The sequence below is a fragment of the Podarcis muralis genome, chromosome 13 (genome assembly GCF_964188315.1).
Source record: "Podarcis muralis chromosome 13, rPodMur119.hap1.1, whole genome shotgun sequence".
Lineage (NCBI taxonomy): Eukaryota > Metazoa > Chordata > Lepidosauria > Squamata > Lacertidae > Podarcis > Podarcis muralis.
The window spans coordinates 23,521,008-23,533,948 of record NC_135667.1 but is presented as its reverse complement, the minus strand read 5'-3'; the positions used below and the strand labels follow the sequence as shown (position 1 = coordinate 23,533,948).

General features: G+C 47.1%; 1 protein-coding gene across 3 annotated transcripts in view; it reads left to right on the top strand.

Annotated features, from left to right (window-relative positions):
* ARHGEF40 (Rho guanine nucleotide exchange factor 40) overlaps positions 1–12,171 on the top strand; it is a 39,317-nt gene extending 27,146 nt beyond the window's left edge. The window contains exons 11-20 of one of the 3 annotated variants that reach the window (XM_077917190.1): positions 888–1,489; positions 2,488–2,734; positions 3,255–3,341; positions 4,062–4,286; positions 4,597–4,758; positions 5,650–5,812; positions 6,920–7,072; positions 7,165–7,271; positions 7,855–7,908; positions 8,657–12,171. In XM_077917190.1, coding sequence (XP_077773316.1) covers positions 888–1,489; positions 2,488–2,734; positions 3,255–3,341; positions 4,062–4,286; positions 4,597–4,758; positions 5,650–5,812; positions 6,920–7,072; positions 7,165–7,271; positions 7,855–7,893 — 1,785 coding nt within the window. In that variant the 3' untranslated portion in view covers positions 7,894–7,908; positions 8,657–12,171. Of the gene's footprint in view, positions 1–887; positions 1,490–2,487; positions 2,735–3,254; positions 3,342–4,061; positions 4,287–4,596; positions 4,759–5,649; positions 5,813–6,919; positions 7,073–7,164; positions 7,272–7,854; positions 7,909–8,656 lie in introns of those variants that run through there. The other 2 variants (XM_028702429.2, XR_013390392.1) reach the window with 2 other exon arrangements.
* The last annotated feature ends 770 nt before the right edge of the window (positions 12,172–12,941 follow it).

Sequence of the window (12,941 nt, the reverse complement as noted above, 5' to 3'; positions counted from 1 at the left end):
CAGAGCTGGTACCAGCGAAGAGAAGTTTCCCTTCTTTTTCTTAGTGTTTGGCAATTGAGCTGAAGGAGCCTTAAAGGACACCACTAGGACTACAACTCCTGATATCCCTAACCATTGGCGAAGTTGGGCATTACCTCTGAAGCTCATTATTACTCTTCCTAGAATTGAACTATAAAAATCAAGCTGAAGAAATTCTGCAGATGACGTTAGGAAGAGATGCTAGGCCTAAAAACTTTTTTTAAAAGGACAATGCACCTACAAACAGTCAAGTCTGAATCATGAGTCTAGATCCTGCTGGGAATTGTTGAAAGGGATGAGAGGAGCTTCACAGATCATTGCTTTATAGGGCTCAGTTTTCCTCAGGCAGGTGATGGAAGAAGGGGATAAATGTAGGCACCATGTCTGAAGGGGCTCTGAGGAGGCATTATGGCGAAAGAAATGCAGGAGTTGCAGAAACAGGATAGGTATACCAACTGTGGTAGTGGTAGAGGTGTGGAGAGACTATAGAGATGCTGTGATGATAAAATCTCATGTTCAGAATTTCACCTCTCCTTGTGCAGAAGCTAAAGACTTTGGGCTTTTAAAGTGGCAACCAGGGCCAGCTCTATAAAGTGGCTGGATTGACCCACTGATAGTATTTCCACTTTGCACAGAGTATCCAAGAAGATCAGATGCAGCTGGAGAGATTTCTGAGTTTGCTTGCCTTGACATTGCCACATTTTGGGGGTGTGGAATGGGACTGCAATGCTCAGGAGCTCTCAAAGATCTTAAATTACAGTGGAATTTGTACACTGGCGATATAAGAAACAGTGAGGTCAACAGAGAGCAGCCTCCTGGGATTGGCCAAGCTTTTGCTACTTTTTTCTTTCTCTCCCACTTCTACACAGGCTCAGGAGCAAACTCTGGAAAACAAGGCCCATCTTGAATCTACTGGCCACTGCATAGAAGAGAAAAGGGAAGCAAAGAGGCCTGTCGTAGGGTTGGCTGAGGGGGCATCACTGGAGAGGACACTGCTGCACAGCCCCAAGTCCCCAGGAAGGATGCAGCTCGTGCCAGAAGCTGGCTGTGCCCCACGGCCACGGGCCTGCAGCATCAGTGCCTCCTCCTCACCCAAGCACGGCTGGGGCCTGGGGTCCAGATTTGGCTCCTCTTGCAGCCTGACCTCCCTCTTCCAGCCGCACCCCAGCCCCAAGGCCTCCCCTTGCTGTTCTCCCACTCGAAGCGGCGTCCTGGAGAGTGGCAAGAAGAGGCAGGGCCTTCCCAGCAGCCCCAAATCATCTCTGTCCCCCGTCTCCCAGCTGGCTTTGCGGGCCTTGAGTGACCCTGGCCGCCCCAGCGTGCACATCCGCGGCCTGGAGGTTAGCAGCCGCGAGCTGGCAGATAGGAGCTGTTCTCCCCGTGAGCATGTGCTGCTGAGCCGTAGCGGGACCCACGTTGCAGAAGCACCTTGGGGGGCCACGCCTCGCACGGAAAGAAGGCGCTGCCTTGGGTGAGTAGCGGAGGGTACATGCGGGAGGTTTTCCATCCACGGTCTTTGTGTTACCCCAGGGGTATGATTGGGGCTGAGAAGATAGTAGTCTGAACCTGTCAAACTTAGATTTGCAACCAGGCCCAGCTCAAGAAAATCTAAATGGCACCCTGACCCTCTTTTCCCGTGAATTAATGTTTAGTATAGTCAAGCTTTTCTTCGTAAATGTATTAAAATGCACAGAGAAGCTGCTTGTGCACTAGGCCTCATGTGTCTGCCATTTGATCTGCCATCTTCTCCCCAGGAAGGCTAGCCTGGTGCTATCATTATATATCTTTAGGTGCCAGGCAAAAGCTTTTCTCTTGAACCAGGCCTCTTTCTGTGGCCTCTTAGGAGTGGGTGGGGTGTTTTTAATGCATTTTAGTGTAGTATTTTAATGGGGTTTTTAAAAAGGTATCTATGTGGATGTTTGTTTGTTTGTTTTGGTTGTAAGTTGCTTTGAGATCCCTTTGGCAAAGAAAAAGCGACCAATAAATTTAATAAAATAACAACAACAACAACACTAGCCAATCTGCTAGCACTATATTATCAGCAGTATTGCACCACCAACACCCCACAAAACTCTTCACTTCACAGGACCCACCTACCCTATATTGTTCAGGGAGGGCCAAGTGGCTTGGAACTGGTATTGTGTTTTATTTTATGTGCATGTTTGTGTATATGTAGAAATATATGTGTGTATTTTTTATCATTTCTATGCACAGAGTGTTTGGTAAATAACTGGCGCGTGCGCGTGCGCGCACGCGCGCGCGCACACACACACACACACACACACACACACACACATATATATCTCTCTCACACACTGCTTATTTACCAAAGTAGCAGTGGATGTAAAAATGACAAAAAGCATACAATGGATAAGATGCATTTAACTCAATCCTAGTAGACATGGACCTTGTATCAGAGCCGTGGGGAGGGGTGTGTGATTCTTTTCCAACCTCCCCCTTTCTCCTCAGGGTCCAACAGCAACTTCTGGCTGAGCTGCTGGAGTGTGAGCGGGAGTATTTGACCGCCCTTGCCCAGCCCCTCTCTCTGTCCCAAGAACCTGGAGGACAGGCCTGGCCAGCCGAACTGAGGTGCTTGGGCAGTGCTCTCCGGGCCCTGCGGGACCAGTTGCTGGCTTTCCATACCAGCTACTTCCTTGGCGAGTTGGAGGGGTGCATGAACCACCCGTCACGTGCTGGGAGCTGCTTCCTGCGACATGTGAGTGCCTCCCCACAACTAATATCATTTTGTTCTTGCACACTGGTGTTGTTCCCTTACAGAAAAATCCTTCTTCCCTTTGTGCCTGCTGCAGAAGGTCTGCTTCTTTTGATGAATGAAAACAACCTTAAAAACCAAACTAGCTCTGCTCCTGTTTTTTTGTTTTTTTACCATTCTGGCACATAGGAATGTAGCAGCTGAAGCCTTTCCTGGCACAGAGATAAAATGATGGGGAATTTAATTGCCCAATTAATGCCTATTGGACTTCTGTTGAAAGAAGCAACAACAGGGCCAGTGGAAAAGAAGGAGAGATAACAATTCTGTCCTTTGAGCTCGCCTCTCGGGCATATTTTCCCATTAAAGGAAATGGGGGTGGGTTGGGGAAGAGAAGGAATAATCCCCCTCACATGAGCTAGATTTCACATTGTTTCATTGCAGCAGCCTTATGTCTGGCCTCCTGCTCAGTTGGATGAATGAGGGATTTCTCTCTTTCTCTTTCTTTATCTCTCTTCTTCTGTAGGGAGATAAGCTTCAACTTTATGCCACGTATGCCAAAGAGCACCACAAGTTCCAGGCTGCCCTAGCTTTGCTTCGAACCACCAGCAAGGTAAGATCTGTGGCCGCAGGGGACCGAGTTTTAACTTTGACCTTTGTGTGGGTAGGTTGCTGATAGAATAGCTTTCTCTTATAATAGATTCTTTCGACCCACTTATTGGAAATCCTTCCATGGCACTAATCTTTAGCGGGAGTTTGATGTTCAACTAAGCAGCCATCTGATTTGTGAGGAGCTTGGCCTCTGTATGTGGGTGTTTTGAAAACTTTGTGCACCTTTCAGTCTCTCTCTGACTCTGGGTGAGACGATTCTCAAGGCTGGAGTCAGATGCAGGTCAGAGCAAAGAGACAGAGTCAGCTGTCAGTGAAGTTAACTCTTTGTTCAAGGAAATTGCATACAACTCAGCAACACTTCCCCACAGGTCTTGCCCCTATAGAACTGCTCCCTGTCACAGGTTCCTCCTGTTCACTAAACCCTGTTGCCCCTTCAGCATCCAGCCTCTCTTCCCAAGCTTCCCCCTCTGACCTCTCCTCAGTGTCCCACCAACAATCCCCAGGGTTTGAGCCTTCCTCTGGGATCTCCCCTGGGGGCTCCCTGCCTGGTGCCTCCCACCACCCCTCATCGTCCAGCCCAACAACAGGAGTCCAGGGTATTGTGGCAGGTGGGTGAAGGAAGGGCAAGAGATTGAGTGCCTTGAGTTCCATCACTTCTGCAGAAGATCTTGTTGCCCTGCTCCCAGCTCAGCTGCCTTTTCTCTCCCCTTCCTCCGTGCAGAAGAGCCCGGCAGAGCTGCGTGAGGATGGGCAAACGGCGCACACGTTGCGTGTGCCCCTGGAGCAGCTGGAGCGGTACCGGCGCTTCCTGGGTGAGCTGCTGCGCGAATGTGAGCTGGAGCGGGGGCCTGACCGCCAAGCCCTGCAGGAGGCCCAGCAGCTGCTGGAAGCCCAGGAGCAGCGAGGCAGGGACCTGCTGGCCGCAGAGCAGATCCGGGGCTGCGAGGTGAGCGCATGGGCGCTCCCCTGGCATGCAGCGCTGCATCCTCCCTGCTGCTTCCCTGTGCATGTGCTGCTCCCTCCCCTACTGCCTGTCCCTCACTCAAACCAGGTATCCCCGTCTTCTGGTGCTTGCCCATGGCCAGGTTTTGCCCTTGCTGCACTGTGGGATCTCTGTGCAGGACACTGAGTGGGAACACACATGAGGAAACTGGACAAGTGACACTTTTGACCACTTCTGCGATTGGGGTGGTTGGGGGGTGGGGGTGGGAGACCTTAGCCAGATGACTCTGATCAGCCCTCCTGTTTCCTTGCAGATGAAACTATCGGAACAAGGGCCACTGCTGCAGCGTGGCGAGCTCACCCTGGTGTGTGGGCGACGTAAGTGCCAGCGGCATGTCTTCCTCTTTGAGCGGCTGCTGCTCTTCACCAAGTGCAAGGGACCCGAGGGCGGCTACGTCTGCAAACAGGCCTTGCAGGTGCGCAAGTGTGTCTACGATGGAGAGCTCCTTTCCTTGAGTCGTGAGCTGCGTGGTTGGGGAAGGAGGGCACTGACACATAAGACAGGCTCCTGCGGCATAAACGGATGGAATAATGGTTACTTGGAATGGAACTGTTGGACCTGTTTGGTGGAATATACATCCCCACCCCTGATTTGCATAGGGCACAAAGCGGGAAGGAACTGCCAGTGCAACACTGAATGGGATTAAAATTCAAGAAAGCTGAATTTAGCAAAGACAGGTGTTCGGCATTACATAATACACCAAGAACAAGCCTGGATTATTAACCATGGTTTGTCTGAAGCATGACAAGCCAGAAGCTTGGGTTCAGACAACATGCTAAGCCTAACCATTGCTTAGCTTGCAGCAGTGCAGTGGGACTAGAGGAGGAGCACAGCAGTAGCTGTTTCCCTTCTGGAAAACCATACGCTGCTATTATTATTATTATTTATATTATTCTATTATTATTATTATTATTATTATTATTATTATTATTATTATTATTACTACTACTACTACTACTACTACTACTATTACTACTTTATTTATATGCCACCCATCTGACTGGGTTGCCCCAGTCACTGTGGGCAGCTTCCAACAAATTATAAAACCACAGTAAAACATCATTAAAAGCTTCCCTATACTGGGCTGCTTTTGGATGTCTTCTAAAAGTCAGGTAGTTGATTATTTCCTTGACATCTGACAGGAGGGCATTCCACAGGGCGGGCACAACCACTCTCTGTACTCAGAAAGTCACGGTTTGGCTCAATGTTATGTCTGAACCAGGTCACTCTTGAACATAGGCTTCCTACTTCTTGTTGCAGGTGGCCCTCTCCTAACTTTTCATTATCCTCTCTCTTTCTTCCACAGACAGCATCCATGGGGCTGACAGAGAGTGTGGGGCCTAGTGGGCTACGCTTTGAGCTATGGTTTGGACGTGGACCAGGCCGACAGGCCTACACACTGCAGGCAGCCTCTGCTGAAGTGAAGCATCAATGGACAAATGTTATAGCCCAACTGCTATGGAGACAGGGTATGTGGCTACCTAAGAGATTGTCCCAGCAGAATGAGAATTGTATCAGGGCAATGTTTGTGCAGACAGTTACTTCACTTTAACAAGCTCTTAATCTTCTTCCTCATTTTCTTCCTCTCTCAGTGAAAATAGTTAAAAGGCCAAGAGCACAGACTGCTTTCCAAAGAGGAATGGTTATTTATTTTATTATGAAATGTTGTCTGCCTTCCTGTAGTTACAATGATCCCAGTAGCTATCAATAAAAAAGGGATAAAACACACAGAGAATAATACATTATCAACATCTAAATAAGCTAAAGGCAAGAAATGTAGCAATGCAGCACAAAATAAAATAGTCCAGCAAGAATTAAGAGCACTAGACATCTGGGGAAATGAAAAGGTCTCTGCGTGCTGCCAGAATGACACTGGCATGAGCAGCAGAAAAGCTTCTCTGGGGTGGGAATTTCAAAATCAAGGATGCCACCACTGAAAAAGCTCTTTCCCTGACAGCCACTTGCTGTGCCTCAGATGGCAGGGGAGCCCTTAGAAGACTCTCTGGTGGAGATCTTGGTGTACAGATGGACACATGTAGACAGATGGTCTCGTGGCCACTTCAGTTAATATTCCTGAGCAAACTAGGGACAAGTAGAAAAAGGTCCTGCCCCACTCCTCTGAGGTGCTTCTGTCATTTACTGTAATGAAGATCTGTTTTCTGTATGAAAGGATCTTTGATGGCTGGTGGATTGTGCCACTAATTCCCTGGGCTGGTTATCAGGCGGCAGACAGGTGGGTGTGGGCAGGCTGAGATTCATGGGGCAGTGCCCCACTTGCGATAATGAGCCAGCCTGCGCTGGAAGAAAACTCAGGTATCAACACAACCTCACTGAGCACTATCCTCTCTTTGTGGAGAAAAAACGGAAAATGAAATCATGTGCATAATATGTGTGCGAACAGGATGAAAGTAGGGCATAGCCCTTTAAATATTCCATGCTATACCTAATGCTTAGCATAGAGAAAGGCCAGAAAGATGTTTCTGTTTGGTGAGATGGGAGAATGCTGAAGGTACTGCTAGCACTTGGAGCAGTTTTTAAGAAGAATACCTTGGATGTTTTTTTCTCCCTCTCTTCAGCTGCCCATCCGTCTGTCTCAATGAGCATATCCTCCTGCCCTGCCCAGCGCCTGGCCCCTCTCGGCCTTAGTCCTGGGGCCCCTCCCGGGCTGTCGTTACCCGGCCACTTTGAGGAAGAGGAATGGGACCTGGATGTCAAGCCCATCCCAAGGGGTGAGTGCCCACTGCTGTTCTCCCTGCCTTCTCATAGAGCGTTGCTGCTCAAATTTGCACTCACCCCTACCTTTCTCTGCTGCTCTCCTTAGCCGAGACATCTGAGTCCGATGGACCCTCCCCAAGCCACCAAGAGCTACCTAGGCAAGGAAGAGGATCGTTGCCCGGCAGCAGCACTGCTTTGGGGCACCCCCAGTCGGTGAGTGTACACAACACCCAACGACTCTTTGGCGAGGGTGTCTGTTGTCATGGGTCCATTTATACAATTGAGAGAATCATGTGGTAAAGCCCTTCCTGGAGTGCACTGGTTCAGGCTGCCAGCAGGGAAAGAGCCGCATGTTCAAATGGTTCCCCTTATCCAGACAAAATGAGCACACTCGGGAAAAGAGTTCAGCCCCATTTATGCTAACTTCCTATAGAAATAAGGTATCCATGCCCTAGGCTCATTACTACACACACACACACACACACACACACACACACACACACACACACACTTTTATCACTTGATTCTGCTAATTGTATAAATAGGCACTAAGTTTGGGAAGCATCTTTTGTGAGAGAGCACCAGTGGGGCTCTACCAAATCTCTCCTTGCTGTGAAAAGGGTCAGGGGCATGCTGTTCTGGGTTAGGTGCTGTTAACCCAGTGGCTGTGTGCGCCTGGGCAGAAGTCTTGTGTGCTTTTGTGTGTGTGATAGTGCAATCCTCCTGTCCCACCCTTCCCCACCAGGATTCACCACGCCATCCCTGATGGCTTTCATATGTTTTCTTTATTTGCCAGAGCTCTGGCGTTGCCGACGAACCAGTGACCCCACTCTGAGGCCATGGCGGCCAGGTACAGAGCCCCTGCCAAACTTCTCTGCCTTTGTGCAACCCCCTTCCACCTCTTTACCTAACTACTGTCACCTTTTCCCCAAAGTGCAGCACATGGCACTCCCCCATGTCTTTCTCTGAGCCTTTATTTCCAGGCACACTACTTGCTCAAGTTCACTCCATCCCTGTTACATGTATGACTGTACTGTCCAGGTTTATCTGTGTTTCACCATCCTGCAGCTTCTCTTTGTCTTGTGTGCTGTTCTCACTGGCTATCCAGTTGTCTTAACGCTGCTACAATTGTTTTAAATTAATCTAATCCCTACAGAGCTGGCATAATTTAATGGGTAACAGTGTGAACTGGCAAGTCACTGATTTAAACTTCGCCTCAAGCATGGTGTTACTGGGTGACTGTCGTTTATCAGCCTCATCCCCCCACTTGTGCAAATTGGGGAAAATAATATTTACCTACCTTGAAGGGTTGTTGTAACAAACCTGGAGATAATCTAGGTGAAGTGCTCTAAATACTTAAAAAATCAAGCTACAAAATGCTAAGTTTTATTTTTACAGGGAAGTAGGACCTGTATGCTGTCCCTATCAGAGCTTATAATGCATTATATTTAACTAGACCAGGGTGGGTTGCAGAGAATCATTTATAAATTTGGCTCATGAGAACTAGAAACTTGTCGAGTATTGGATAGCCAGAAAAAACTAAGAGGCTTGGTGTCTTTCTTTGTATCTAGACACTCACCCATCTGTTTCTTTTGCAGCACTGGGTGTGGAGTCTACACCGGAAGCTGTTCTCCCCAGGCAGCCGTGGAAGGCAGGACTCAAACCCCAGGAACTCTGGGAACAGAACTGTCTGAGCCCCACCAAACCTTGGAGATGGGGCATGAATGGGCACTAATGTCAAGCAGTCCTATGACCTGCTCCTACCAAGACTCCTGATGGCTGTCCCATTCACCCCCCTCTGCTACCATCCCACAGGAACACCCAGACATGGGCTGCAGTCTACCTAGGGATGGCTCTGTCCTATTCCTGGCAGTACCCATCCAGTGCCTTTTCCACCATTTTTTTGGGCTGCAAAATACTGGAGATTCTTGACCAAGCTGATGTGGTTGGTAGTGAAATGGTTGTGTATTAGGCAAGGATGGCCAAACCAATGAGCTCTGGGCTGACCCAAACTAAAGTGCAGACTAGGAGGAAACTCAGTGGAGTCACTGACCGAGTGGGGTGGTTTCTAGACAGTGTTGAACTACTCATTTGCCTGGTGCCCTGCCTCTGATCAATCTCTTCAATCTCTTGCCCAATTGGTATTCTGATCATTTTGACGGGAGATGGAAGGAAGAATCTGGGCTGCAGTTGCTAAGCAACTACAGTATGCACCCCCCAAACCATGTCCAGGTTAGCCCAAGAGGAAAAGGAGAAGGTGGGTCTGGATTGCATGGTGAATCACTATGACACAAAACCACCTTCATCCAGAGAGGGAGTTCAGAGGCAGCCCCAGCCGAAAGGAAAGGCATGATACAGCAATATTCATAATGTTATGGAGGTTCACATAATACAGCTCTCCTAGGACTTTAGATTGCAGATGGGTAGTGTGTTTGCATACCCCCACATAAAGAAAACTAGTATGCCGAGGAGAAGGGCTCTAACTTAAGTCATCTCCCTGGTGTGCTGTTTCCTTAAAATATGTAAAGAGTTTTGACAAGTAAGAATACTTGGTCAAGTTTACTTCCCCACACTCATGTGTTTGCAGTCTGAGGACACAGAATCCAAGGAGGGCTGTATCATGATTCTGCTGCACCTGGGGAAGTTTTCCCCCTCCCTTGATTGCTTTTGTTTGTTTTTGAGATGATAAGTCTCTGCACACAGTAATGTTACCACATTGTTATGAATACAGTAAGCCTACAACTTATGTGGGGGTTACATTCCAAGGATCGCATTTAAAGCCAAAGTCACGTATAGTCAAAACACATTTGAGTGCAATGGTGGGTGGAATTGCCAAAGTCTTTTTTCCTAGATGCCTACCCTCTTTCCGCCTCCCTTTAATTTTTTTAAAAAAAAATATTACCAAGCGTGTGAAGCTGAATGCGCACAAGTTAAATGTGGTTAAGTTGCAGGCTTACTGTACGAGGAAAAAGTCAAGTGAAAAAAACACAGGGGCTGTGAAAGAGTGTTTTGCCTCTTTTAGATTACTTGTTGGAGGTCTGCAAACACCCTTCTGCAATGTCTGTGACATTTTGGAATCTGAACTGTAGGAACTGATCTCTAACAATTGGTGCTATACTTTGTGTTAGGTGGCTGAATATGTGGTGTTTTTGTTCATTCAGACTCTTCTATTGGATACAAATGGCCTACCTTTGGTCTGATTTTGGTAACTTGAGTTGCTCAGCTAACTTGTTCTCTTTGGCAGGTCTTGTGCTGGATTTAAACCTGGGGCATTTCATATAGAAATCACACACACTCCTCCTGCCCACACGAAAAAGAGTTAGAAAACTCACTTGGGTGTATAGAGACTACGTTAGTGGCACTTAGTTCCCACTGAAATCAGCAGGAGTCGTAACCAACTTTTCACATTGATTTCAACAGTAACTAAGTGCAAAACCACCCTGTGAGCTTCAAATGAAGGGCAGTATAGAAATTTAATAAATAATGATACTAAGGTGGCCTCAATCCAACTAACTGTGTGTGGACTATACTGCTTCAAAAACAAACATTAATAGGGAACCAGAAAAAAAATGCAAAAGATAAGCAGTAATAATGGAAGACATGTTTGTAATGTCAGAATGGTGCACAGGCCAGGCAGTTCTTGAGATTTGTAAGGAAACGTAGGAATTCTTTCACACAGAACACTGAAAGTGGCTGCTAACTACAACCTCTTCTCCCAACCTTTTCAAATACTGGCCTACCAATCCTCATCAGCCCCATGTATGTCAAAAGCACTGATATATATGCCTTTGTCCAACTTGCCACTATAGAGCTGTGGCTCTACAACCCCCTCCCTCCAGTTGGATTGGAATGAATGTCTCTATTTACAACCACTTTTTGATGAGGCTGGTGCTAGCTTGTGCTTTGACCTAACCACTGAAGTAAAATATAATGCAGAAAAGCAGCTTCAAATATGCAAAGCAGGCACAAATGAGACTTAGTTCTTGAAAAAGAGTATGTATGGTAGTAAATCTGTGTCTGGGGTGTACCATTTGACCAACTAGACATGATGAATGGTTCATGTGTTTTAACATGGAACTGCTCTTGTTATGTTTGAAAAGGTGTACATGTTGAGTTTAACCGCAAAAGTGGTCAATGGGTAAGAAGTGCAGAACCCTCCCCTGACTGTGGTTTATCTCCCTGAACGCTTGGCAGTCCTAACCCATTCACTCCTTTTGCTGTTGAAATCATGTGCTTCTCACATTACTGGGCAGCTTCATGTTTGTACACGGCACTGCCATCATCATATGTAGCGTCTGGATTACATGACTGCTATTCCACGATAACATTCCCTGCACACAGAAAACTTGACATGACAGGAAGAAGGGTAGGCATTCTCAGAAACTAGTTCTCAAAGCACAGGGAATTGTATTTGGATGAATATTTAGTTACATGAGCACCTGCCTGCACCAGTCTGAAGCAGTACAATCCATACATAAGTTTAGCACACCTGTATGTGAAGTCTAGCAACTGTAAACTGATGTGGGTTCAAAATTCAAGGTATCATGGTAGGGGACTGTTTTCACAATTAGAAGCATTTTCTGTGTGGGTTCAAAAACCAAAGCTCCAGCCCTGAGTTTTGCAGCACCTGCAAGTCTTTACCTGTGCTGGCCTCAAATTACCAACATTGTTTTTAGTGTTATGAAATGGAAAAGGTGAGGAAGGGGCAACAGTAAGTTGGAGTTGAGGTTGGTCCTGGGGAAGGTAGAAGCCCAAGGAAAGTAGAAAGTACGGGTACTGCAAGTGTTCCCATTGGAAGGGTTATCCAAATGGCTGCTCTGCTGGCTGGGAAGATATGGTGTTCTAGCTATGCTGGTTCAAAGAAGTAAAAATTGTGCAAGCTGCACAGGTGTTCATAGGAAAATTAAAATACGATGGGAACAAACTAATTTTTAACCCATTTGAAGAGTGATTTTTTGCTGCCCATGAACCTAAGCCATGTAAGGTACTAAGCAAACCCCTTGGGTCTCTGTAAATTAATGGTTACCTTTGCCAAACATGTAATCTTGTCAAAATAATCAGTCAGGTTTGTCTAACAAGACCTTATTTTATATAAAAAGCATGCTGAACTGTATTAGTCATTTCTGTTCTTCCGTTGCAGGGGCTACCCTATTAATTGCTTTCCCACTACTTTTAACTTGGGTTTTCTGTCAGCTTAAGGCAGAACATATTTATCTCTAGGCCGATTTCACTTGCCCTTGAGGGGCTTAATATTGGTTCAACATCTTACTCCCACTATTCTCTATTTTTTCCTTGATTTGGAGGAGGTTATTCTGGAGAAAAGGCTTTCTTCAACCAACTCCTTTAAAAGCAATGACTACTTGCTTAAGGTTGCAGATATACGCATGCGGGCATATAGCTCACTGAAGTTAATAGAACTGAGGAAGGAAGGTTAGCTTGTTTGTGTATTTACACCAGTGTGTGCTTAATGAGGTCCTTCATTCATCCCCATGCTCCCTCCCCACAAGGGTCATTTTCACCATACTGCCATTTACCCTTTAGCCTGCCCGAGCTGGAGCCTCCCCCCACCCATACCCTGATAAGGGGAGGGAAACAATGCCAGGCTGAAACAGCCCCCTCCCCCAACTGCTTTCCTGTCCTTATAAGTATTTGGCTTGTGTGCTCCTGTTCCCACTCTCTCTGAGGCCTACACAGGAGGTGGATAAAAACCTGACCTGTAGTTGCTAGGCAACCAGAATGTTCCTCTTCCTACCCGCTTTCCCTGAACTGACCTGAGTGGCTAAACATTGAGAGGCCCATCTAGCAGGCCTCATGCCTGAGACCAATATTCCAGGCGTGCCTATCTGCAAACACAGCCTGACAGAGCCCGGCTCTTCCTCTCCT